Source organism: Bombina bombina, chromosome 1 (genome assembly GCF_027579735.1).
Source record: "Bombina bombina isolate aBomBom1 chromosome 1, aBomBom1.pri, whole genome shotgun sequence".
Taxonomy (NCBI): Eukaryota; Metazoa; Chordata; class Amphibia; order Anura; family Bombinatoridae; genus Bombina; species Bombina bombina.
Genome location: NC_069499.1, coordinates 771966222 through 771993769, shown reverse-complemented (window position 1 = coordinate 771993769; position 27548 = coordinate 771966222). Strand labels below are relative to the sequence as shown.

General features: G+C 38.9%; 1 protein-coding gene across 1 annotated transcript in view; it reads left to right on the top strand.

The window, feature by feature from the left end:
- SH3BGRL (SH3 domain binding glutamate rich protein like) overlaps positions 1-20219 on the top strand; it is a 142270-nt gene extending 122051 nt beyond the window's left edge. The window contains exons 3-4 of the mRNA XM_053699340.1: positions 15850-15930; positions 19962-20219. Coding sequence (XP_053555315.1) covers positions 15850-15930; positions 19962-19994 — 114 coding nt within the window. The 3' untranslated portion in view covers positions 19995-20219. The remainder of the gene's footprint in view (positions 1-15849; positions 15931-19961) is intronic.
- The last annotated feature ends 7329 nt before the right edge of the window (positions 20220-27548 follow it).

Below are 27548 nucleotides of genomic sequence, written 5' to 3'. Positions count from 1 at the left end.
GTTTCTGTTGAACAGATTTGTAAGGCAGCGCCTTGGTCTTTGCTGCATACTTTTCCAAATTTTCCAAATTCGATACTTTTGCTTCTTCGGAGGCTATTTTTGGGAGAAAGGTTTTACAAGCAGTGGTGCCTTCCGTTTAAGGTACCTGTCTTGTTCCCTCCCTTCATCCGTGGACTGGATACACCACAAGAGAAAGTAATTTATCAGGTAAGCATAAATTCTGTTTTTTTGTGTGTATAACAATTATATATACTTAATTACTTAATTACCAATATTTAACTAATAAATGCACTTTCTGTGAATGTTGAACTATCCGTATAAAATATTTATATCCGTTTATACATTTTTTATCCTGACATCATGAAAGACAGCCCACTAATATGGGCTGTGCACTTGTTCATTGCTTCCTCCAATTAGCGGCCGTTTATTTGTATATCATTACAATAATACCGCTTCGTCTTACGCATGTGCAATACGTTTCGTGAGATCTCGCATGCGCTTTTCTTTAACTAAAGCCTATATTACAACCAAGTCTCCTACATTCAACACAGACATCCAGCGAGTGATGTCTTCAGTTATGTTGTGCAATCTTGCGCATTGCGGCTAAGTGCCGCCATATTTCAACCTGGGTTGTCAGCCCGGATTGGACAGCTTGAAACCATACCCATGGAGTGGGTTTGGAAAATGAAAAAAAAAATAAAAAAAAAATTGAGGCAAAAACTATTTGAAAATAAGAGTAAGCAAAAGGTAGGGAACAGCAGCCAAAACAATTAGGCACAGGAGCCAGGAAGCAGCCACCTCATCCACATCAAGTGAAACTACAAAAAGAAAACGTGCTCCAGCCTTTGCAGTTTAAAGTAAAATTACCTTTATTGTGCCATGGTCCACAAAATAAACGTTTCAGACCTACATTAGGTCCTTAGTACATTGAAAAATGTATTGTTTCACAATGTTTGTTTGACAGGTAGCCTCTGAAGATAGTTTCCCTCCCATACTGATATTCGTGACAACCCTTTTCTCTCTCCAATTTTGTTCACATCATTACCGCCATAAGCACCCACCTCAAACTAGAAAACAAATTATCATACACCATGGCCTGCTGAGTGCTGGTGGAGAGTTATAAAAAATAACCCTCCTACCCCCACCTCACAAAATTATAAAGTATGCCATTCACTATATGACCAAACAAAAACTATGTCCAAATTCCTATTCCTTATGTTACTTGCCTTTGCAAATGATGTAGAAGGGCAATAAGTACAAGTAGCACTTTGCTATTAGCAAAACTTTTTTTTCAAAATTAGCGATAGTTACATTGGAACACTGATATCTGTCAGGAATCCCTGAATAACCCTTCACATGTATATATTTTTAAAAAGAAGACAACCTAACGGCTAGATTACGAGTTTTGTGGTAAGAGCTGCTCGGTACTAACTTGCAAGTTATTGTCACCGCTCACTTACCTACAGCGCTGGTATTACAGGTTTACAAAAACCCGGCAGGCAATTTTGCAGCCAGTGTTCCCTCTAAGGCCAGTTTTGTGAGCGGCCCAGCAGTGAAACAGTTAATAAAGGAACCACACCTTGCAGTCAGCATTATGTAATGTTTGCTAATTGCTCTAATTAAATGTTTCACTGCTGGGCTGCTCCCAAAACTGGCCTTAGAGGGAACATTGATTGCCGCGTAAAGCAAAATTGAGCTCCATACCGCACTCCAATACCAGCGCTGCGGTGAGCTACGGTGAGCTGGTTTTACATACTAGTGCACGATTTCCCCATAGACATCAATGGGGAGAGACGGCTGAAAAAAAGCCTAACACCTGCAATAAAGGAGCGTAAAGCTCCGTAACGCAGCCCCATTGATTCCTATGGGGAAACTAAATTTATGTTTACACCTAACATGAACCCCGAGTCTAAACACCCCTAAACTGCCGCCCCCAACATCGCCGAGACCTACATTATACTTATTAACCCCTAATCTGCCGCACCCGACACCGCCGCCACCTACCTACACTTATTAACTCCTAATCTGCCGCCCCAACATCGCCGACACCTACATTATATTTATTAACCCCTAATCTGCAGCCCGTAAAATCGCTGCCACCTACCTACATTTATTAACATTTAATCTTCTGCCCCCAACGTCGCCGCCACTATACTAAAGTTATTAACCTCTAAGTCTAACCCTAATCCTAACACCCACTAACTTTAATGTAATTAAAATAAATCTAAATAAAACCTACTATTAATAACTAAATAATTCCTATTTAAAACTAAATACTTGCCTGTAAAATAAACCCTAAGCTAGCTATAATATAACTAATAGTTACATTGTATCTGGCTTAGGTTTTATTTTTATTTCACAGCTAAGTTTGTATTTATTTTAACTAGGTAGACTAGTTAGTAAATAGTTATTAACTATTTATTAACTATCTAGCAGTGATTTTTTTAAAAAAATATATATTTTACTTCTTTTTTTTGGCCATGCCCCCCCGTAACCCCCCCATGCTGTGATTCCAATTCCAAATTCTCAGTGACGTGACATCCATGTTGCGCAATAAGGAGGCAGTGAGCCGTACCGCTGCCCTCCATGATTGCGCAACCTGGATGCTTAAATATCTTCTTAGCTCACTTTGAGCTAAGCGCCACCCAGTGGTGGCTTACCGGGCCCCATACACACTCCAATAGAGGCGTTTCTTAAAATCGCCTCTATAATGGAGCTAGATTATTTTCAACCAATCAGCAGCATCAGCGCTGCAGGGGAGGCGTGTCTGTCTCCTGGTCTTGGGCTGACTGCCTAAATCGGAGGGCTGTGACGTCACACGTACGCGCGGGAAGAGTAAGGAGGGAGCTGCTGCAGTGCTGCTGAGTGTGCGCCGTAGAGGACAGAGAACTTGAAGAGCTAGGAGCCAGCCACCCACGTGGAATCACACTGTCCCTGGCTGCCTGTCACTGTCACACTTCTGTGTGACTGTGATGCAGAGCGCTGAGCGAGCCGCAAGGAGCTGGAGGGAGACAGTTGGAGAAGTTGAGTTCTATAAGTAAGTCATATATCCTGCAATTAGTTAATCAGCAAGGCCAAGGTCTGACTGACAGTGACAGTGACTATAAACTTTATTGCAAACTATAAATAACATTTGAACTTTCTTTTACATATATTATATACTATATGTAGCATGTTTTTAATTGGTTTTCAGCTGTTGTAATTAGTGCCACCTTTTCTGTCAAAAAAGCAACTAATTAATTCCTAGGTAAATTTATATATTTTAATATTTTGTATAGCATTTGGGCATTTTTAACTAATCGTGTCTGGTAGTTTCATTGTGTAGGAGAGAAGCTGACATGAATTATTTGTCCCCTGCAGGTGTGAGAGAGGAGTGAGACTTTTGAAAGGCATTTTTGATATGTGTCTGTAGGTAGTGTGAATTTTTATATTTGCTCCCAGCATTACCTTCTTTACCTGACCCATTATATGATAATTGCAAGGTCTGATAGTGACTTTCTAAACATATGTGAATTTTTATATTTGCTCCCAGCATTACCTGACCCATTATATGATCATATAGCAAGGTCTGAGTGGCTTTATAAACATATGTGAATTTTATATTTGCTCCCAGCATTACCTGACCCATTATTTGTATATGTATATAATAGTACTAACAAAGACTGATCCCTTAGCTCATTGCCACTAGCACATTACAGATTTTAGCAGCAATTGATTAAATGAACACACCAATAAGAGTGCTATGATTAATTTTGCACTAACAGGTCTATATTGTGCAGACTTCCCATACCTCTATATTGTGCAGACTTCCCATACCTCTATATTGTGCAGTCTTCCCATACCTCTATATTGTGCAGACTTCCCATACCTGTCCCCCTCAGTATCTCTCCCTCTCCCCCGTCTCTCTCTCCCTCTCCCCCCGTCTCTCTCTCCCTCTCCCCCCCCCGAGTGCTTTTCTGTGTTTCTGTCTACCTTTTATTTATTTAATTAATGAATTGGTGGTGCCATCTGAGGGTGTGGCTTTATTTGAAGGGGTGGGGTCAAGCGCCCCAACATCTTTAAATTTCACCAGCCGCCACTGGATCGAGACATTTTTATATTTTCTGAATAATGAAGGAATCTATAAGCATAATTTGCAGCATTAAAGTAAAAAATATGTTTTAAACATATTTTAATGGGCATGGATTTCTAGATCTCATAATCAGAGCAAGCATTTTGTTATCTGGCAAGAGTTTCTGTTAAAATCCTTTAGACTAAAATCAGATGTTTACTAAGTTGACCAGTTTTCCAAGACACCATTTAAAGGGACATGAAACCCATATGTTTTCTTTCATGATTTAGAAAGAGCATGCCATTTTAAATAACTTTCCAATTTACATCTAATATCTAATTTTCTTCATTCTTTTGATATCCTTTGTCGAAAATCATATCTAAATATGTTCAGTAGCTGCTGATTGGTGGCTGCACATAGATACCTCATGTGATTGGCTCACCCATGTGCATTGCTATTTCTTCAACAAAGGCTATCTAAAGAACGAAGGCATATCCTAGCCAGTGCCTCACCAGCCTCTGTTGTCACCGCACGTCACTGCTATCTAGTTAAAATAAATACAAATTTACCTGTAAAATAAACCTAACCTGAGTTACACTAACACATAACCTTACACTACAATTAAATAAATTACATTAATTAAATACAATTAACTAAATTACAAAAAAACACTAAATTACACAAAATAAAAAAGAAATGATCAAATATTTAAACTAATTACACCTAATCTAATAGCCCTATCAAAATAAAAAAGCCCCCCCAAAATAAAAAAAAACCCCTAGCCTAAACTAAGCTGCCAATAGCCCTTAAAAGGGCCTTTTGCGGGGCATTGCCCCAAAGAAATCAGCTCTTTTACCTGTAAAAAAAAATACAAACACCCCCCCCAACAGTAAAACCCACCACCCACACAACCAAACCCCCCCAAATAAAATCCTAACAAAAAAAAACCTAAGCTCCCCATTGCCCTGAAAAGGGCATTTGTATGGGCATAGCCCTTAAAAGGGCATTTAGCTCTTTTTCCGCCCAAACCCTAAGCTAAAAATAAAACCCATCCAATAAACCCTTAAAAAACCTAACACTAGGTTCTCAGGGGGCTAAAAGGCCTTATTTTTAGGGGGCACCTTCCAGTTTTCCAACTTGGAATTTTGATATCTGTCATCATGCACCCATGTCCTATTTGGGACATTTCTGAAGCCAGCCAATGTAATTTATTCCCATCAAACCATATATTTTTGAAAAGTAGACACCCTAGAGTATTTGAAATGCTGGTATTTTAACACTTTCCATGCACTAATTCAACCACCAGTCTTTGTCAAACTTTTGGGTAGTCATTATTTTGTGTATTTTTCACACACGTACTTTAGGCATAGATTCTTAGTTCCTGTTATGTGCTACTGCAAAAAAAACACCTCAATATGTGTTCAACAACATCTCCTGAGTACAATGATATCACCAATAAATAGGTTTGTTGGGTTCTCAGGGGGCTAAAAGGCCTTATTTTTAGGGGGTGCATTCCAATTTTCCAACTTGGAATTTTCAAATCTGTCTTCATGCACCCATGTCTTATTTGGGACATTTTCTGAAGCTGGCCAATGTAATTTACCCCCATCAAACCATATATTTTTGAAAAATATTCAAGCACCAGTCTTTGTCACACTTTTGGTAGTCATTTTTTTGTTTTATTTTTCACACACATTGTACTTTAGGCATGGATTCTCAGTTCCTGTTATGTGTTACTGCCAAATAACACACCAATATTTGTTCAGCAAAATCTCCTGAGTACAGTGATACCACCTATGCATAGGTTTGTTGGGTTGTTTGGGGTTTGCAATGCCAAACTTCTGACATGTGTTTGTCATTTTTTCAAATTTAACATATCTTCTTTTACCATCTTCTTTTGGGGGGCCTTTTTACATACCCCAATTTATTTGCTCGCCATGAACTTGCATATATTTCAGAAGTTGAGACCCCAAGGTATTGTATATGGGGTGTGTTGATGCCTTTGTGTTGATGCCTTTTTATCCAAAAAAATTGGAGAAAGTGTGTAGTGGTATTTTTTAATTTTCATACACACACACTTGCCTAGATTACGAGTCTTGCATTAGCCTTAAAAAGCAGCGTTGAGAGGTCCCAATGCTGCTTTTTAACGCCCGCTGTTATTAAGAGTCTTGAAATGACAGGTGTACCGCTCACTTTTTTGTCCAGACTCAAAAATACCACTTACGTAAATTGCGTATCCTATTTTTTCAATGGGATTTGCCTAACGCCGGTATTACGAGTCTTCCAAAAAGTGAGCGGTAGACCCTCTCCTGTCAAGCCTGGTACCACATTTTAAAGTCAGTAGTAAAGAGTTTTATGGGCTAACGCCGTTGTATAAAACTCTTAACTAAAGTGCTAAAAAGTACACTAACACCCATAAACTACCTATAAACCCCTAAACCGAGGCCCCCCCACATCGCAAACACTAAAATAAAATATTTAACCCCTAATCTGCCAAACCGGACATCGCCGCCACTATAAAAAAATATATTAACCCCTAAACTGCCGCACTCCCGCATCGCAAACACTAGTTAAATTTTATTAACCCCTAATCTGACGTCCCTAACATCGTAGACACCTACCTACATTCATTAATTCCTAATCTGCCGCCCCAACTATATTAAATGTATTAACCCCTAAATCTAAGTCTAACCCTAACACCCCCCTAACTTAAATATAATTTAAATAAATCAAAATAAAATTACTACAATTAACTAAATTATTCCTATTTAAAACTAAATACTTACCTATAAAATAAACCCTAAAATAGCTACAATATAACTAATAGTTACATTGTATCTATCTTATGGTTTATTTTTATTTTACAGGCAACTTTGTATTTATTTTAACTAGGTACAATAGTTATTAAATAGTTATTAACTTTTTAATAGCTACCTAGTTAAAATAAAGACAAATTTACCTGTAAAATAAAACCTAACCTAAGTTACAATTACACCTAACACTACACTATAATTAAATTAATTCCCTAAATTAACTACAATTAAATACAATTATTTAAAGTACTAAAAAAAAACCACTTAATTACAGAAAATAATAAAATAATTACAAGTTTTTTAAACTAATTACACCTAATCTAATCCCCCTAATAAAATAAAAAAGCCCCCCAAAATAATAAAAAGCCCTCCCCTATACTAAATTACAAATAGCCCTTAAAACGGCCTTTTGTGGGGCATTGCTCCAAAGTAATCAGCTCTTTTACCTGTAAAAAAAAAGTACAATACGTCCCCAACATTAAAGCCCACCACCCACACACCCAACCCTACTCTAAAACCCACCCAATCCCCCCTTAATAAAACCTAACACTAACCCCTTGAAGATCACCCTACCTTGAGAAGTCTTCACCCAACCATGCCGAAGTCCTCAACGAAGCCGGGCGAAGTGGTCCTCCAGACGGGCAGAAGTCTTCATCCAAGCCGGGAAGAAGAGGTCCTCCAGACGGGCAGAAGTCTTCATCCAGACGGCTTCAAGAAATCCGACGCGGAGCATCCTCTTCTTTCGACGTCTTCTTACTAAATGACGGTTCCTTTAAGTGATGTCATCCAAGATGGTGTCCCTTCAATTCCCGATTGGCTGATAGAATTCTATCAGCCAATCGGAATTAAGGTAGAAAAAATCCTATTGGCTGATGCAATCAGCCAATAGGATTGAGCTCGCATTCTATTGGCTGATTGGAACAGCCAATAGAATGCCAGCTCATTCATATTGGCTGATTGAATCAGCCAATAGGATTGAACTTCAATGCTATTGGCTGATTGCATCAGTCAGTAGGATTTTTTCTACCTTAATTCCGATTGGCTGATAGAATTCTATCAGCCAATCGGAATTGAAGGGACGCCATCTTGGATGATGTCACTTAAAGGAACCGTCATTTAGTAAGAAGACGTCGAAAGAAGAGGATGCTCCCCGTCGGATGTCTTGAAGATGGACCCGCTCTGCGCCGGATGGATGAAGATAGAAGATGCCGTCTGGATGAAGAATTCTGCCCGTCTGGAGGACCTCTTCTTCCCGGCTTGGATGAAGACTTCTGCCCGTCTGGAGGACCACTTCACCCAGCTTCGTTGAGCACTTCGGCCTGGTTGGGAGAAGACTTCTCAAGGTAGGGTGATCTTCAAGTTGTTAGTGTTAGGTTTTATTAAGGGGGGATTGGGTGGGTTTTAGAGTAGGGTTGGGTGTTTGGGTGGTGGGTTTTAATGTTGGGGGGGTATTGTCCTTTTTTTTTACAGGTAAAAGAGCTGATTACTTTGGGGCAATGCCCCGCAAAAGGCCCTTTTAAGGGCTATTTGTAATTTAGTATAGGGTAGGGCTTTTTATTATTTTGAGTGGCTTTTTATTTTATTAGGGGGATTAGATTAGGTGTAATTAGTTTAAGAAACTTGTAATTATTTTATTATTTTCTGTAATTTAGTGTGTTTTTTTTTCCGTACTTTAGATAATTTTATTTAATTGTATTTAATTGTAGTTAATTTATTTAATTCATTTAATTATAGTGTAGTGTTAGGTGTAATTGTAACTTAGGTTAGGTTTTATTTTACAGGTAAATTTGTCTTTATTTCAACTAGGTAGTTATTAAATAGTTAATAACTATTTAATAACTATTGTACCTAGTTAAAATAAATACAAAGTTGCCTGTAAAATAAAAATAAACCCTAAGATAGATACAATGTAACTATTAGTTATATTGTAGCTAGTTTAGGGTTTATTTTATAGGTAAGTATTTAGTTTTAAATAGGAATTATTTAGCTAATTGTTGTTATTTTATTTAGATTTATTTAAATTATATTTAAGTTAGGGGGGGTTAGGGTTAGACTTAGATTTAGGGGTTAATAACTTTAATATAGTGCCGGCGATGTTGGGGCGGCAGATTAGGGGTTAATAAGTGTAGGTAGTTGGCGGCGACATTGGGGGCGGCAGATTAGGGGTTAATAATATAAAGTAGGTGTCAGTGATGTTTGGGGCAGCAGATTAGGGGTTCATAAGTATAATGTAGGTGGCGGCAGTGTCCGGAGCGGCAGATTAGGGGTTAATAATATAATGTAGGTGTCGGCGATGTCGGGGGCGGCAGATTAGGGGTTAATAAGTGTAAGATTAGGGGCGTTTAGACTCGGGGTTCATGTTAGGGTGTTAGGTGTAGACATAACTTTTATTTCCCCATAGGAATCAATGGGGCTGCGTTAGGAGCTTTACGCTGCTTTTTTGCAGGTATTAGGTTTTTTTTCAGCCAGCTCTGCCCCATTGATTCCTATGGGAAAATCGTGCACGAGCACGTTTAGCCAGCTCACCGCTAACGTAAACAGCGCTGGTATTGAGGTGAGATGTGGAGCTAAATTTTGCTCTCCGCTCACTTTTCTGCGGCTAACGCCGGGTTTGTAAAATCACGTAATACCAGCGCTGTCTGTAGGTGAGCGGTGAGCATAAACTAGCACCGCACAGCCTTACTGACAAAACTCGTAATCTAGCCGATTGCTTTTAGGCTAGGATTTAGGAGAGCCTGTTGTAAGTTATTGCAAAAAAACACTCCAGGTTGTTTTCTGCAAGACCTCCTGAGAACACCTATGCCACCCATGCATAGGTTTGGCAGGATTTTGGGAAGGTTCTGTTACAATTTTATGACTTGTAATTTTAGTTAAAAGTGAGAGTATTTCTTCTGATAGGCCTATCTTTAGTTTGGGGCCTATCGCATACCCCAGCTTTGCTTATTGCCATTTAAGTGTATATTTTTAAAATGTTGACACCCCAAGGTATTGTATATGGTGTGCTTTGATGCAACCGTTTTAGCCATAAAAATTGGAGAAAGTGTATGGTGTTAATTTTTTAATATACATTTTTACACACACATTGCTTTTTGGCGATGATTTAGGAGAGACTGTTGTAAATTATTGCAAAAAAACACTCCAGGTTGTTTTCTGCAAGGCACCCTAAGTACACCTATGCCCCCCATGCATAGGTTTGCCAGGATTTTGTGAAGGTTACTATTTTATGACTTGTGATTTTAGTTATTAAAAGTGAGAGTATTTCTTCTGATAGGCCTATCTTTAGTTTGGGGCCTATCGCATTCCCCAGTTTTATTTATTGCCATGAAAGTGTATATTTTTGAAATGTTGACACCCCAAGGTATTGTATATGGTTTGCTTTGATGTCTTTTTTTTATGCAACCATTTTAGCCAAAAAAATGTGTATGGTGGTAATTTTTCAATTTTTATTTTTACCCACACATTGCTTTTTGACTATGATTTAGGAGAGACTGTTGTAAGTTATTGCAAAAAAAACACTCCAGATTTTTTTTTTTGAAAGGCACCCTGAGTACATCTATGCCCCCCATGCATAGGTTTGACAGGGGTTTTGGTAAAAACAAAAACAGCCCCATTTTAGAACTTATAAAAAATAGTAGTGAAATGTAAACATCTGGCACAGTAAAAGTAAGAAAACACAAAAAAAAAGTGAACAAAACCAAAAAAAGAATAACGGAAAATGTATTATTATTTTTTTAAATGGACCATTGTATGATACCGCTTGAAGCAGTTGCCAATGCAGAGTCCAGGCTGTCCTGGGCAATCAGGACATTAAAAGGTGGTGTCCCTTCTCTGCCCCCTCTTGTTACAGACTCTGCATTTTTTTTTGTGGTTTCTACTTTGCGGCAGTAGGAGGGATTTTAAAAATAAAATGGGTAGCCCCAACTCTGCTCTCTCCTATCACCGCCCTGGGAGCAAATGCATCTTGGTACAAAATCCCTGAAAGGATCTGGATCTGAAACTGTAAAAAAGTCTGTTTCATTCCGGGGTTTGCTTTTTTGAACAACAAAAAAGCGTTGTGGGTTTCAATCTGCATTAAGTAAATTGCAACCTTTTTGTGCCAGGCCCTTGTCTTCCGCATAATTAGGTAGGGCTGCAGCAGCTGATCTGCCAGATCAACCCCACGCATATGCCGGCTATAAGCCTTGATGCACACTGGCTTCCTTATGATCTCAGCTCGGCCACGTATAGAGACCTCCACCGTCCTCTCTGTGTGGATGGTGGTAAGAAGGTATACATCCTTCTTGTCTCTGTAGGCGCAGAGCTGAGGTCTCCCCCTTCATAGTCGGGTGCATGCACGTTGTCCTGGGAAACCTGCTTGGTTCTTTTTAATTGTACCAGAAGCTACTGTATCAAAGCAATATAGTAGCTTGAACAAAAGGACACTTGTATAATAATTATCTAAGTACAAGCGGTGCCCTTTGTTAATTAGGGGTAATATCAGGTCCCAGACAATCTTGCCAGTGGTTCCCATATGTTCTGGGCAACCTGGGGGGTCACGGTGGCTATCCTTTTCCTCATACACCCAGAAGGCCTGAGTATACCTATCTCACAGAGCTTATACACCTTTACCCCATACCTGGAGCGCTTGGAAGGAATATACTGCTTGAATCCCAGCCGTCCCTTATACTTCATCAGGGATTCATCCACGCATATATTTCTTCCAGGTGTATAAGCCTCTGCAAACCTGGCAGCAAAGTGGGTAATCAGGGGGCGGATTTTATACAGCCTGTCAAATTGGGGATTATCCCTAGGGGGGCATAGGCTGTTGTCGCTGAAGTGCATGAAACGTAGAATCATTTCATACCTCTTCCTCAAAATACTCTGGGAGAAAATGGGGGTAGAGCAGATGGGGCCACTGCTCCAGTAGGAGCGAATGGAGGGTTTCTTTATGATGCCCATCAGCATAGTCAGTGTTCAGAATTTTTTAAATTCTGGCACATTGATGGGGGTCCATTGCTGCTTTGCCAAATATGTTTCAGGCTTTGCAGCACAGAACTGATGGGCATATAAATTAGTTTGGGCAACAATGTTCCCCAATACATCATCACCCAGAAACACCTCCAGAAACTGTTGGGGGGTCAATCCTGCAACATCCATATTGATGCCAGGATTTGCTGTGAAGGGTGGGATATCTGGCCTCTGGAGGTGAGGCGTTACCCACTCTTCAGCGGCAATGGTAGCAACACGCCTCCTTCTGGCAGGGGGGCTAGCAGCCACAGATACATCACTATCATTTGAGACTGCATCTAATGATGTATCTGAGCATATGGCAGGGACAAAATTGAGGTCTGAGTCAAAAAAATCCAAACAAAATTTAAATTAAATTAGATAAATGGCTCTGAAAAGAGCCTTTGGGTCTCACAAAAAAATTGCTAAAAAAAAATTAACAGACAGCAAAAAGTGCAGCTATAGTGATCACTGACAAGCTAGGGCTTAATGGCTCTGAAAAGAACATTTTGGTCTCACAATTTTTAACAAAAATATAAAATAATTCTCTCTCTCCTAAACACAGGTCTCTCTCTCCAACAAAAATGCAAGTGAGGATAGGGAGGGCGATCCACACTGGTCAGAGTCAATATTTACAAATATTGACATGATCAGACAAATGGGATATTTTATTATCATATTTTTTTTATTGTGGCAACCTCAGATTGGATGACCCTAACCTGTCCCTATGATGAGGCAGGTTAGGAACACCCCCAGAGGCCCCATGATGCACTGGGCATCGCCATCTTTGTAGCCTTATGGGGGTAGGGGAGGGGGGCTATATGGGGCTTATTTTTATATCAAATTTTATTTTTTATTTTTTTTGTTACTAACTAAGTGCCTTGACCCACTGAGGCACTCGGCACACAAGCAGAGCATCGTAAGCCTGTCCGATCGCTTCCGATGCTCTTCTAGACTGCCGGGCTCCACGTGGAGTCAAACCGGAGGTGATCACTCGTGGGGGAGTGATCAATCCGGGTCCCGGCAGTCGGGAACTGTATTGCAGGATGCCTTGACATCAAGGCATCGCTGCAATACTGTTAGAGCGGCTGGAAGCGATCTCGATCGCTTCCAGTGCTCAGATTAGCAGACGACGTGTTAACAACCATTTTTTGTAGGACGTACCCTATACGTTGTCGGTCCTTAAGGGGTTCATTTTTTTTTTGTCTGTGTGAAAGACACTTTAAACAAACATTGTAGCAACAGCTCTGTGTCTCTCTGGAACACACAGAGATCGAGAGAGGCAGAGCTGCACTTCTAATGTTAAGGTTTTGGATACAGTAACATTGTGATCGCTGTGATTCGCTATCACACTGATAACATGACCGCCTGGGCTATGACTCAGTTGCGAAGCACGTACTGGGGATAAGGATGGGCGGTAAAAGCCGGAGATCCCCTCACAATGAGTTGCAAAAGGGAGGACGTACCATTACGTCAATAGGATCCTTAAGCCCCAGTATTTTCATGACTTAATGGTACATCTGAAAATCCTAAGGGGTTAAAATGAAATGCTCTCATGAAGCTTTCAGTTTTGACCATTATGTACCTTTTTCACTCATTTGCCTGTAGTAGTGTGTAGTGGTAGTAATATTGTAGTATTGTTTTCTAGCTGGTAAATCGGATATCGTCTCAGCGTGGGATCATTGATGGGATGGGCTGTGAGAGATTGTGATGTCTGGTCAGAGAGACAAAGTTAATTTAAACATGCAAGTAGTTTTCTGTAAGGTTAAAGCGTGTTACTATAAGGGGACAGAAAGGTGCAAAAATAAAATATTCTAATGTATTAGAGCATTTTATTTTTGTGCTATTGTTTGCATATAACTACATGTTAAACCCCTGCTAAGGAGAAGAGACATATGTGTGTGTAGCCCTCAATCACTGTTGCTCCAACTAAGACTATTTACATATGCTTTTCAGCAATGCATACCCAGGAAACTAAGTCAATTTAACCTTTTAATGCTGCTATGGCTTTCTATACCGTCATAATCTCGCCAGGCTTTAGCGTAGTTAGGACGGAATAGAACGTCCTAGCCCTTTGGCTGTCCTGAAGCCAACGGCACTTCCAAGATGCGATTGCGGTCTGGAGGGCATGCCTAGCGTCATAGGGCTGCCCCCCTGGCCCGATGCCATCATTTCAATTTGTTTACATCGGAACGTTTTCCCGATGTAGACAAATTAGCCCTGTCATCCAGGGTTAATTAAAATTCTCTTACAATTTTAACTTTCATGATTCAGATAGAGCCTGCGATTTAAAACAATTTTCCAATTTACTTTTATTATCACATTTGCTTTGTTTTCTTTACATCCTTTGTTGAAGAGTAAAGCTAACTAGGCTGATAGGAACTTTGGTGTGTGCACATGTCTTTAGCCTTCTATGGCAGCAGTGTTTGTAGCTATGTATAACACTGCTGCTAGATAACAAGAGACAACATGTGCACACTCATAAGCTCATGTAAGATTACTCTTTAACAAATGGTAAATTGGAAAGTTGTTTAACAATCGATGCTCTTTCAAATCCATTCAAGTTTAATTAAAATGTACTGTCCCTTTAAATTGCACTTCTTTTTATCGATTGATTTATTTATTAAAAGTAGATATTCATCATTTTTTTTCTTGACATAGTGTGAAGATTTGATCTTCTTCACCAATCGAGCTGATCATGTCCTCCTCATCCAGTTGGGCAATAAATACCTATATATTTAACACACATTTCCTGTTATTTTAATCAAATTTAAGCACATTTTTTGTTTCAAGGAAACAGCAATGACGGAATATCAGATATACTTTCTGTGCATTTATTATTTACTGTCAGGAATTGCTTCTCTCTGATCCTCTGGGGAACTTTGGACTTGTTTATAAGTCAGTGAAGAATTAACCTACTATATAAAAGAAAATGATTGTATATGATAAAGATAAGAAAAGAAAAGGTAGGCTGTTACCAAGAAAAAAACAAACTTCATAGCAGAGCTATTTAAATCTATTTATTTACGTCAAGTCTTATACAGCTTTATAAAAATAGTGGTGCATAACCATTATGGGTTATCGCACAATCCAGACGCAAATATATAGTGACAGCCCTGTCGCTACAATGTGCAGCTTGTAATCATCATCAAAATATGCAAATCCGTAGAGGCTTGTTGGTAGAGACATATTCAATTTCTGCCCCTAGAATAGACAGCCATGGCTGCCATAATGCCTTCCTTACACTCATTTTCTTTGAGACATGTCAAACTCAGCAAGACACATCACTGAATGCAAAATAAAATACTTACAAATCTAGTATAAAAGTATTAAAATAGCTAAAGGGATGTAAAAATCCATATTTGAAATCTGCAAAAAGCCTATTCTTTGGTAACTAAGGTGGCCCGTAATTTTGAATATCGGGGAGGTGAATATTCCACATATTAAAGAATTACTTTGTTTAATAAAATTACAAATCGCTGTGTTACCCTTGTTTGTATTTCAGCATGTATGGCATTAGGGACCAAGGTAAAGAGGCCTACAATGGCATCTAGGCCTATCATTTGGACGAATGCTATAACTAAGTTTAGCTCTTTATTTTATTCTTTTAACCTAGCTGTGTGCATCTAAGTGAATGCTGGTCATCCTGTGTGTTGTTTGATTTTGGGTTTTTTCCTGTGACCTTTGCTCCTAAGCTTATCTGGGGTTAACTGCCTAAGTCACTGAATGTAAACCCATTCTCTGAGAATGTTAGGTTGCACCAGCGCTGTGAGTTTTGCCAGTGGTGTGGCATGTGTACCCACTATCCATCATGGTTTGAGAGTGCAGACCACTTAAATTTTTTTGTGTATATCTAAGGAGAATGTCAAATGGCTGTGACCCCCTGCATATTAGTGACTGATACAATGTCTAAGCTTTTTGACTAGAGAACACTTTTTGACGCTTTATCAGAAGCGCAGGCTGTACGTTACAATATCATTCTTTCTTTCTTACATGCAGGACTACGATGCATTCTTTGAGGCCAGAGAGAATAATGCAGTTTATGCTTTTCTTGGTTTGACAGCTCCACCCGGTTCAAAGGTACAGTAAGTTATTGTATTTACCACCATTTAAAATCTGTAGCATATGCTCGGGAATCACTTATAGGTGTGAGTTTTAGAATTTTGCAGTGTTCTCCCAGGACCTATTTAAAGGGACATGATACCCAAATGTTGAAACATTTGAAAGTGATGCAATGTAGCTGTAAAAAGCTGACTAGAAAATATCACCAGAACGTCTCAATGTAAAAAAGAAAGATTTTACCTCAAAATGTCCTAAGTATTCACACCCCAGTGTAAAGGACTTTAAGCAGCAAATCAATATGCCTGTCCCAGGACTTGCAAGGGAGCGTGCAGCATGTTTACTAAGAAGTCTCATCAGATCATAGTAAAACAGTTCATGACCTCAGCACTGCTGATGCTGATTGACTGCTGTTCATTTCTTCCTTCCTTCCTTCCTTCCTTTCTTTTTTTTTTTTTTTACCTGTTTAGCAGAGCAGTAACTGAAAGAAAACTTTTTACAGAACACTTACTCTAGTGAGCTAAGGAAATTGTGAGGTAAAATATCTTCCTTTTTTTACATAAAGATGTTCAGGTGATATTTTCCTGTCAGCTTTTTGCAGTTATGCTATATCACTTTCAATTGATTTAGCATATACTGTATGTATTATGTCCCTTTTAATGGGCACACCACTTCTGATTTTACTGATGGCCTAGTTTAAATTTAAGCCAATATTAAGCTAATAATTGGATATTTTAAGTAACGTTTATAAACAGCATAAAATATTATAATGTTGCAAAGTATTATACAATCCCCAATTTGCTGCTTCATAATGTCCCCTGGCTGGCAAACTTTTCTGTGGTGAACACTATTTTCTAATGCATTTTTCATTAAATATTTTAACGTCACTATGCACATTTACTGCATTATTAGATTTATTCTCTGTGGGGGTATATTATTTGCAGCAAGATGGTCTTCAACAGCACTGTTAAATATAAATAATGACCCTATTTCCAGCCCATGTGAATGCCATTTCAGTGTTCATTGACTGAATACACTCATCTGTGGGTAAAGTCTGTGATAACCATTTGCGCTCATCTAATGCATTTACCCCATACGCTATACCTTGCATGGGAACAATCCAACACTTCCATTCCATCAAAAAAAAAAATTATTTCTCCATTTACCAAATAATTTTATTATTTATTTTGTTATTACGTGTTCTGACACGTGTAAAACAAAACACGTAATAGAATATCTTGCTAATGTTTTAAGCGCATGTTGACTGTTTCTCATACTGCGCATGATTTCATCAAATATACTATGGCAGAACCATTGAAAAAGAATAAGCAAACGTTTGGCTGGATAATAACATAAAAAAACGCTGATTTAATTGCAACTGAGCCATGATAAACGCATCAGAATGTTTTGAGGATAACTTCCAGCCTAGCTGATTGGGTTAATTTGCATTCTGCAGATCTTTGCTGGTGACATGGGGATAGAGTACAAAATTCAGTTCATTACCTGGAAGCCCAGTGCTGTCACCTTGGAACATGCACATGCTCGTGCACGTGCCCACACAAAACTACCTCTTTTCTTTTGAAATATGGAGTCTGCTTTGGCCACACATCCTGTTCCTGGGAAGGTTGCTTCCTGCGTTTCTATTTAACCTTATGATTTAAAACTAGTGTTTTGGACCAAGGACTGGGATGTTTCTCCATGTCATTTATTTATTTTGTGTTTAATATTTACTTTGTGATATCTAAGTAAACATCCGGGATATAAAATAAGATGTTATGAGATACTAATGCAATATCACTCTTATACAGAAGTCTCAATTGCACTAATACCACTTCATTATGATGTTCTGAGTACAAATCAGTTCCAACTCTTATCCGCAATGGCTGGAAACAGATTATATCCTTATGTGAGGATACCCACCTGCCTGAGGAACTCGTTCACCTACCTTTGTTAATGAGTGAATATCCTTAAAACCTGGCTTGTCTCCAGTTCCTGAAGATAAACATTGATGATGCCGAGTCAACAATTAAGGGCTAATTTGGCAGCTTTACATAAATGTATATATGGTACCCACTATATATATGGTACCCACTATAGAGGTACATATCACTAGCGGAGAATACATACACTGAGTAATGCGCACACACTAGAAGTACATATCACTAGCGGAGAATACATACACTGAGTAACGCACACACACACTACAGGTACATATCACTAGCGGAGAATACATACACTGAGTAATGCACACACACACACTAGAGGTACATATCCCTAGCGGATAATTCATACACTGAGTAACGCACACACACATTAGAGGTACATATCCCTAGCGGAGAATACATACACTGAGTAATGCACAGACACACTAGAGGTACATATCCCTAGCAGAGAATACATACACTGAGTAATGCACAGACACACTAGAGGTACATATCCCTAGCGGAGAATACATGCACTGAGTAATGCACAGACACACTAGAGGTACATATCCCTAGCGGAGAATACATGCACTGAGTAATGCACACACACTAGAGGTAAATATCCCTAGAGGAGAATACATACACTGAGTAATGCACACTCACACACTAGAGGTACATATCCCTAGAGGAGAATACATACACTGAGTAATGCGCACACACACTAGAGGTACATATCACTAGCGGAGAATACATTCACTGAGTAATGCACACACACTAGAGGTACATATCCCTAGCAGAGAATACATACACTAAGTAATGCGCACACACACTAGAGGTACATATCCCTAGCGGAGAATACATACACTGAGTAATGCGCACACACTAGAGGTACATATCCCTAGCGGAGAATACATACACTGAGTAACGCACACACACACTAGAGGTACATATCCCTAGCGGAGAATACATACACTGAGTAATGCACACACACTAGAGGTACATATCCCTAGCGGAGAATACATACACTGAGTAACGCACACACACACTAGAGGTACATATCACTAGTGGAGAATACATACACTGAGTAACGCACACACACACTAGAGGTACATATCACTAGCGGAGAATACATACACTGAGTAATGCACACACACTAGAGGTACATATCCCTAGTGGAGAATACATACACTGAGTAACGCACACACACACTAGAGGTACATATCACTAGTGGAGAATACATACACTGAGTAATGCACACACACTAGAGGTACATATCACTAGCGGAGAATACATACACTGAGTAATGCACACACACTAGAGGTACATATCCCTAGCGGAGAATACATACACTGAGTAACGCACACACACACTAGAGGTACATATCACTAGTGGAGAATACATACACTGAGTAACGCACACACACACTAGAGGTACATATCACTAGCGGAGAATACATACACTGAGTAATGCACACACACTAGAGGTACATATCCCTAGTGGAGAATACATACACTGAGTAACGTACATATCACTAGCGGAGAATACATACACTGAGTAATGCACACACACTAGAGGTACATATCCCTAGTGGAGAATACATACACTGAGTAATGCACACACACTAGTGGTAAATATCCCTTGCAGAGAATACATACACTGAGTAATGCACACACACTAGAGGTAAATATCCCTTGCAGAGAATACATACACTGAGTAATGCACACACACTAGAGGTACATATCACTAGCGGAGAATACATACACTGAGTAATGCACACACACTAGAGGTAAATATCCCTTGCAGAGAATACATACACTGAGTAATGCACACACACTAGAGGTACATATCACTAGCGGAGAATACATACACTGAGTAATGCACACACACTAGAGGTACATATCCCTAGTGGAGAATACATACACTGGTTGTAATACAGACTTGTACAGACCAGAAAGCACACGCACAGATACACACTGTATTTCTTCACTTATTATCTTGATCTGCAGAGCTGTACAAGTCACCTATATAGATACTGATACTATTTGTAATGTAGAACAAAATGTCCTGATATTGCACATGAAATGAACAGCATATGTATTGATATATCCTTATTTCTTTTTTTTATTGCAGGAAGCGGAAGCCCTGGCAAAACTGAACGCATAAACCCAACCATGCACTTCTGACCTGCTCCTCCAATCCGCTTCATTCAATTTAAGCAGCTTCACACCTAATCTCTTAACCTCTTTAATGCAGCAATGTTCTGCAGGCCTCTTTGTGGTTAGAGTCCTGGGTGGGTTGCCTCTTTATGTGCCAAAAAGGAATCCTACATGCCATGAAAACTGGTGCATGTTTTTGGTGATTGAGCATTAAACTTAACCGTTCTACAAATTGCTAATGATTAGATCCTTGGATACGGCAATCCCTTTTCTAAACTTCAGTATTGTAGCTCAGGGCAAATGGTCATGGTTACATAAGTCTGCCCTCATTAATAACGTGGCTGGCCCACAAAACAAATATGGCTTCCCTTTGCTAATATAGGTTAGTGTTCCCAAGATGAAATGTGCCTTGTAGCAACACCTTAATAACTCAGATTACATCAGTTTTGTCAAACAATCCACAAGAAGTAACTCATGCACTTAGTTGCACTTAGAGGATTATAAGAATGAATTCAATGAGCGTAATGAATGTTAGTACAGTTGATATATTTTGCTTGCTGTATGTTGAGTTTTAAAGAGGAAAATTCCAAAAACAATCACTTAAAATACCGAAATACATTAGACCTGTTATAAGCATCAAGGGAATCCAACCTTTTAATCAGGGATTAATTACCCTTAGTTTTTTTTTCTGGGTACATTTAAATGCCTTTTTTTAACATTCTTGCTTAAGGGACCAAGTTGCAAAATGTTGCCAGTGTTATATTTGTAATATTGTTACCTTTGTGCAAGCACTTAATTGGGATATATTGTGCATTTTACACATGAATCACTATGTAAGCAATGTGTTTGTGTTGCATGGCCTGTATTTATAGTACCCCTCTTCTGGAAGTTCAGCAACTGGCTTAACATAACAATACACAATATCTGAAATAGTTAATAAACACATCTTCAATAATATATTGCGCTAGATGTACTGATATTAGGGTTACCACCTGGTTCATGTTTTCCTGACACTTATGAGTTATACATGCTGCAGGGTATGCAGGGAGGAACATGAATTCTTCTTTCCAGAATAACTATTTGTTTTCTGTCCAGGGGTGCAATTCATGTTCCTCTGGACAAACCCTGCAGCCTGTATAACTTATAGGTGTCCAGGAAAACATGGCTGAGATGGCAACCCTAACTGATATACATTTGCAACCTTCTAGAGAGAAGAGATTAGTCTAGCAAATGGTTGGAACATATTGTGACAAAGACAACATACAATGCCACACTGGTAATAATCAGTACAACAAGGACAGTGCACAATTATATCAGCTAAAGACACACATCTGAGAGACAGCGTTCAATGTGACAAAGGCTCATGGTCATGCACCTCTCAAATCCATGCATGCAGCAGTTCCCTAGGTTATTTACACAATTTCAATATGTATGGATGGTCATAAAATGCAAATTCATTAAGAAACGTTTCATGAATGATAGAAACATGTTTCATTTGTTCTTAAAGGGACGGTCAACACCAAAATTGATATTGTTTTAAAAGATAGATAATGCGTTTGCTACCCATTCCCCAGCTTTGCACAACCAACATTGTTGTATTAATTATAACAATCTATCTTTTTAAACAATAAAAAACATTGAGTTGACTGTCCCTTTAAGTATTTACTTTTGTATCACATTGTATATTTCTTTCATGTAATTAGCAAGAGTCCATGAGCTAGTGACGTATGGGATATACATTCCTACCAGGAGGGGCAAAGTTTCCCAAACCTTAAAATGCCTATAAATACACCCCTCACCACACCCACAATTCAGTTTTACAAACTTTGCCTCCGATGGAGGTGGTGAAGTAAGTTTGTGCTAGATTCTACGTTGATATGCGCTCCGCAGCAAGTTGGAGCCCGGTTTTCCTCTCAGCGTGCAGTGAATGTCAGAGGGATGTGAGGAGAGTATTGCCTATTTGAATGCAGTGATCTCCTTCTAAGGGGTCTATTTCATAGGTTCTCTGTTATCGGTCGTAGAGATTCATCTCTTACCTCCCTTTTCAGATCGACGATATACTCTTATATATACCATTACCTCTGCTGATTCTCGTTTCAGTACTGGTTTGGCTATCTGCTATATGTAGATGAGTGTCCTGGGGTAAGTAAGTCTTATTTTCTGTGACACTCCTAGCTATGGTTGGGCACTTTGTTTATAAAGTTCTAAATATATGTATTCAAACATTTATTTGCCTTGACTCAGAATGTTCAACTTTCCTTATTTTTCAGACAGTCAGTTTCATATTTGGGATAATGCATTTTAATTTAACATTTTTTACCTTAAAATTTGACTTTTTCCCTGTGGGCTGTTAGGCTCGCGGGGGCTGAAAATGCTTCATTTTATTGCGTCATTCTTGGCGCGGACTTTTTTGGCGCAAAAATTCTATTTCCGTTTCCGGCGTCATACGTGTCGCCGGAAGTTGCGTCATTCTTTGACGTTATTTTGCGCCAAAAATGTCGGCGTTCCGGATGTGGCGTCATTTTTGGCGCCAAAAAGCATTTAGGCGCCAAATAATGTGGGCGTCTTATTTGGCACAAAAAAATATGGGCGTCACTTTTGTCTCCACATTATTTAAGTCTCATTTTTTATTGCTTCTGGTTGCTGGAAGCTTGTTCTTTGGCATTTTTTCCCATTCCTGAAACTGTCATTTAAAGAATTTGATCAATTTTGCTTTATATGTTGTTTTTTTCTTTTACATATTGCAAGATGTTCCACGTTGCAACTGAGTTAGAAGTTACTTCAGGAAAGTCACTGCACAGTGCTGGAGCTACCAAGCTAAGTGTATCTGCTATAAACTTTTGGTATCTGTTTCTCCAGCTGTTATTTGTATTGCATGTCATGTCAAACTTATTAATGCAGATAAAATTTCCTTTAGTACTGTTACATTACCTGTTGCTGTTCCGTCAACATCTAATTTTCAGAGTGTTCCTGATAACATAAGAGATTTTATTTTTTAAATCCATTAAGAAGGCTATGTCTGTTATTTCTCCTTCTAGTATACATAAAAGTCTTTTAAAACTTCTCTTTTTTCAGATGAATTTTTAAATGAACATCATCATTCTGATACTGATAATGGTTCTTCTGGTTCAGAGGTTTCTGTCTCAGAGGTTGATGCTGATAAATCTTTGTATTTGTTCAAGATGGAATTTATTCGTTCTTTACTTAAAGAAGTGTTATTTGCATTAGAAATAGAGGATTCTGGTCCTCTTGATTCTAAATGTAAACGTTTAAATAAGGTTTTTTAAATCTCCTGTAGTTATTCCAGAAGTGTTTTATCTCCCTGATGCTATTTCTGAAGTAATTTCCAGGGAATGGAATAATTTGGGTAATTTATTTACTCCTTCTAGACGTTTAAGCAAATTATATCCTGTGCCATCTGACAGATTAGAGTTTTTTGAGACAAAAATCCCTAAGGTTATGGGGCTATCTCTACTCCTGCTAATGTACTACTATTCCTACGGCAGATAGTACTTCATTTAAGGATCCTTTAGATAGGAAAATTGAATCCTTTCTAAGAAAAGCTTACTTATGTTCAGGTAATCTTCTTAGACCTGCTATATTTTTAGCGGATGTTGCTGCAGCTTCAACTTTTTGATTAGAAGCTTTAGAGCAACAAGTAACAGATCATAATTTTATAGCATTATTATTATTCTATAACATGCTAATAATTTTATTGGTGATACCATCTTTTGATATCATTAGAGTTGATGTCAGGTATATGTCTCTAGCTATTTTAGCTAGAGAAGCTTTATGGATTAAACTTGGAATGCTGACATGTCTTCTAAGTCATCTTTGCTTTCCCTTTCTTTCCAGGGTAAATAATCATTTTAGTTCCTTTCCTTACAAGGAACAAAAGCCTGATCCTTCATCCTCAGGAGCGGTATCAGTTTGGAAACTATTTCCAGTTTGGAATATATCCAAGCCTTATAGAAACCTATAGCCAGCTCCTAAGTACCTATGAAGGTGCGGCCCTTATTCCAGCTCAGCTGGTATGGGGCAGATTACGTTTTCTTCAAAGAAATTTGGATCAATTCCGTTCTTAATCTCTGGTTTCAGAAACATTGTTTCAGAAAGGTACAGAATTGGCTTCAAGTTAAGGCCTCCTGCTAAGAGATTCTTTTCTTTCCCGTGTCCCAGTTAACACAGCAAATGCTCAGCATTTCTGTAATGTGTTTCAGATCTAGAGTTGGCTGGAGTATTTATGCCAGTTCCAGTTCTGGAACAGGGGCTGGGGTTTTATTTTATCTCTTCATTTGTACCAAAGAAGGTCAATTCCTTCAGACCAGTTCCGGATCTGTCATTATTGAATCGTTATGTTAGGATACCAACATTCAAGATGGTTACTGTAGGACTATCCTGCCTTTTGTTTAGCAAGGGCATTATATGTCTACAATAGATTTACAGGATGTGTATCTGCATATTCCGATTCATCCAGATCACTTTTAGTGTCTGAGATTCTCTTTTTAGACAAGCATTACCAGTTTTGTGGCTCTACCGTTTGGCCTAGCCTCAGTTCCAAGAATTTTTTTCAAAGGTTCTCGGTGCCCCTTTTTTCTGTAATCAGAGAATAGGGTTTTGGTATTTCCTTATTTGGACGATATCTTGGTACTTGCTCAGTCTTCTCATTTTCGAAGAATCTCATACGAATCGACTTGTGTTGTTTCTTCAATTTCATGGTTGGAGGATCAATTTACCATTCAGTTCATTGATTCCTCAGACAAGGGTAACCTTTTTAGGTTTCTAGATAAATTCAGTGTCTATGACTCTGTCCTTGTCAGACAAGAGAAGTTTAACATTGATATCAGCTTGTCAAAACCTTCAGTCACAATCATTCCCTTTGGTAGCCTTATGCATGGAAATGTTGGGTCTTAGGACTGCCGCATCAGATGCGATCTCCTTTGCTCGTTTTCACATGCGACCTCTTCAGCTCTGTATGCTGACCCAATGGTGCAGGGATTACTCAAAGATATCTCAATTAATATCTTTAAACCGATTTTACAACACTCTCTGACATGGTGGACAGATCACCATCGTTTAGTTCAGGGGGCTTCTTTGTTCTTCCGACCTGGACTATAATCTCAACAGATGCAAGTCTTACAGGTTGGGGAGCTGTGTGGGGGTATCTGACGGCACAAGGGGTTTGGGAATCTCAGGAGGTGAGATTTCCGATCAATATTTTGGAACTCCGTGCAATTTTCAGAGCTCTTCAGTCTTGGCCTCTTCTGAAGAGAGAGTTGTTCATTTGTTTTCAGATAGACAATGTCACAACTGTGGCATACATCAATCATCAAGGAGGGACTCACAGTCCTCTGGCTATGAAAGAAGTATCTCGAATTTTGGTTTGGGCGGAATCCAGCTCCTGTCTAATCTCTGCGGTTCATATCCCAGGTATGGACAATTGGAAAGCGGATTATCTCAGTCGCCAAACGTTGCATCCGGGCGAATGGTCTCTTCACCCAGAGGTATTTCTTCAGATTGTTCAAATGTGGGAACTTCCAGAAATAGATCTGATGGCTTCTCATCTAAACAAGAAACTTCCCAGGTATCTGTCCAGATCCCGGGATCCTCAGGCGGAGGCAGTGGATGCATTATCACTTCCTTGGAAGTATCATCCTGCCTATATCTTTCCGCCTCTAGTTCTTCTTCCAAGAGTAATCTCCAAGATTCTGAAGGAATGCTCGTTTGTTCTGCTGGTAGCTCCGGCATGGCCTCACAGGTTTTGGTATGCGGATCTTGTCCGGATGGCCTCTTGCCAACCGTGGACTCTTCCGTTAAGACCAGACCTTTTGTCTCAAGGTCCTTTTTTCCATCAGGATCTGAAATCCTTAAATTTAAAGGTATGGAGATTGAACGCTTGATTCTTGGTCAAAGAGGTTTCTCTGACTCTGTGATTAATACTATGTTACAGGCTCGTAAATCTGTATCCAGAGAGATATATTATAGAGTCTGGAAGACTTATATTTCTTGGTGTCTTTCTCATCATTTTTCTTGGCATTCTTTTAGAATACCGAGAATATTACAGTTTCTTCAGGATGGTTTAGATAAGGGTTTGTCCGCAAGTTCCTTGAAAGGTCAAATCTCTGCTCTTTCTGTTCTTTTTCACAGACAGATTGCTATTCTTCCTGATATTCATTGTTTTGTACAAGCTTTGGTTCGTATAAAGCCTGCCATTAAGTCAATTTCTCCTCCTTGGAGTTTGAATTTGGTTCTGGGGGCTCTTCAAGCTCCTCCATTTGAACCTATGCATTCATTGGATATTAAATTACTTTCTTGGAAGGTTTTGTTCCTTTTGGCCATCTCTTCTGCCAGAAGAGTTTCTGAATTATCTGCTCTTTCTTGTGAGTCTCCTTTTCTGATTTTTCATCAGGATAAGGCGGTGTTGCGAACTTCTTTTGAATTTTTACCTAAGTTGTGAATTCCAACAACATTAGTAGAGACATTGTGGTTCCTTCATTATGTCTTAATCCTAAGAATTCTAAGGAGAAATCGTTGCATTCTTTGGATGTTATTAGAGCTTTGAAATATTATGTTGAAGCTACTAAGTCTTTCCGAAAGACTTCAAGTTTATTTGTTATCTTTTCCGGTTTTAGAAAGGCCAGAAAACTTCTGCCATTTCTTTGGCATCTTGGTTGAAATCTTTAATTCATCTTGCCTATGTTGAGTCGGGTAAGACTCCGCCTCATAGGATTTCAGCTCATTCTACTAGGTCAGTTTCTACTTCCTGGGCGTTTAGGAATGAAGCTTCAGTTGATCAGATTTGCAAAGCGGCAACTTGGTCCTCTTTGCATACTTTTACCAAATTCTACCATTTTGTTGTATTTTCTTCTTCTGAAGCAGTTTTTGGTAGAAAAGTACTTCAGGCAGCGTTTTCAGTTTGAATCTTCTGCTTATGTTTTTTCATTAAACTTTATTTTGGGTGTGGATTATTTTCAGCAGGAATTGGCTGTCTTTATTTTATCCCTCCCTCTATAGTGACTCTTGTGTGGAAAGATCCACATCTTGGGTAGTCATTATCCCATACGTCACTAGCTCATGGACTCTTGCTAATTACATGAAAGAAAACATAATTTATGTAAGAACTTACCTGATAAATTCATTTCTTTCATATTAGCAAGAGTCCATGAGGCCCGCCCTTTTTTTGTGGTGGTTATGATTTTTTTGTATAAAGCACAATTATTCCAATTCCTTATTTTATATGCTTTCGCACTTTTTTCTTATCACCCCACTTCTTGGCTATTCGTTAAACTGAATTGTGGGTGTGGTGAGGGGTGTATTTATAGGCATTTTAAGGTTTGGGAAACTTTGCCCCTCCTGGTAGGAATGTATATCCCATACGTCACTAGCTCATGGACTCTTGCTAATATGAAAGAAATGAATTTATCAGGTAAGTTCTTACATAAATTATGTTTTTTCCTTTTTAATGAATGAAAGAGTCTCTTGCTATGAAGGCCTGGTGTGATAGAAAAGATATCTAACTATTCATCTGTATAAAAATTTAAAATCATCTAGAAGCACACTC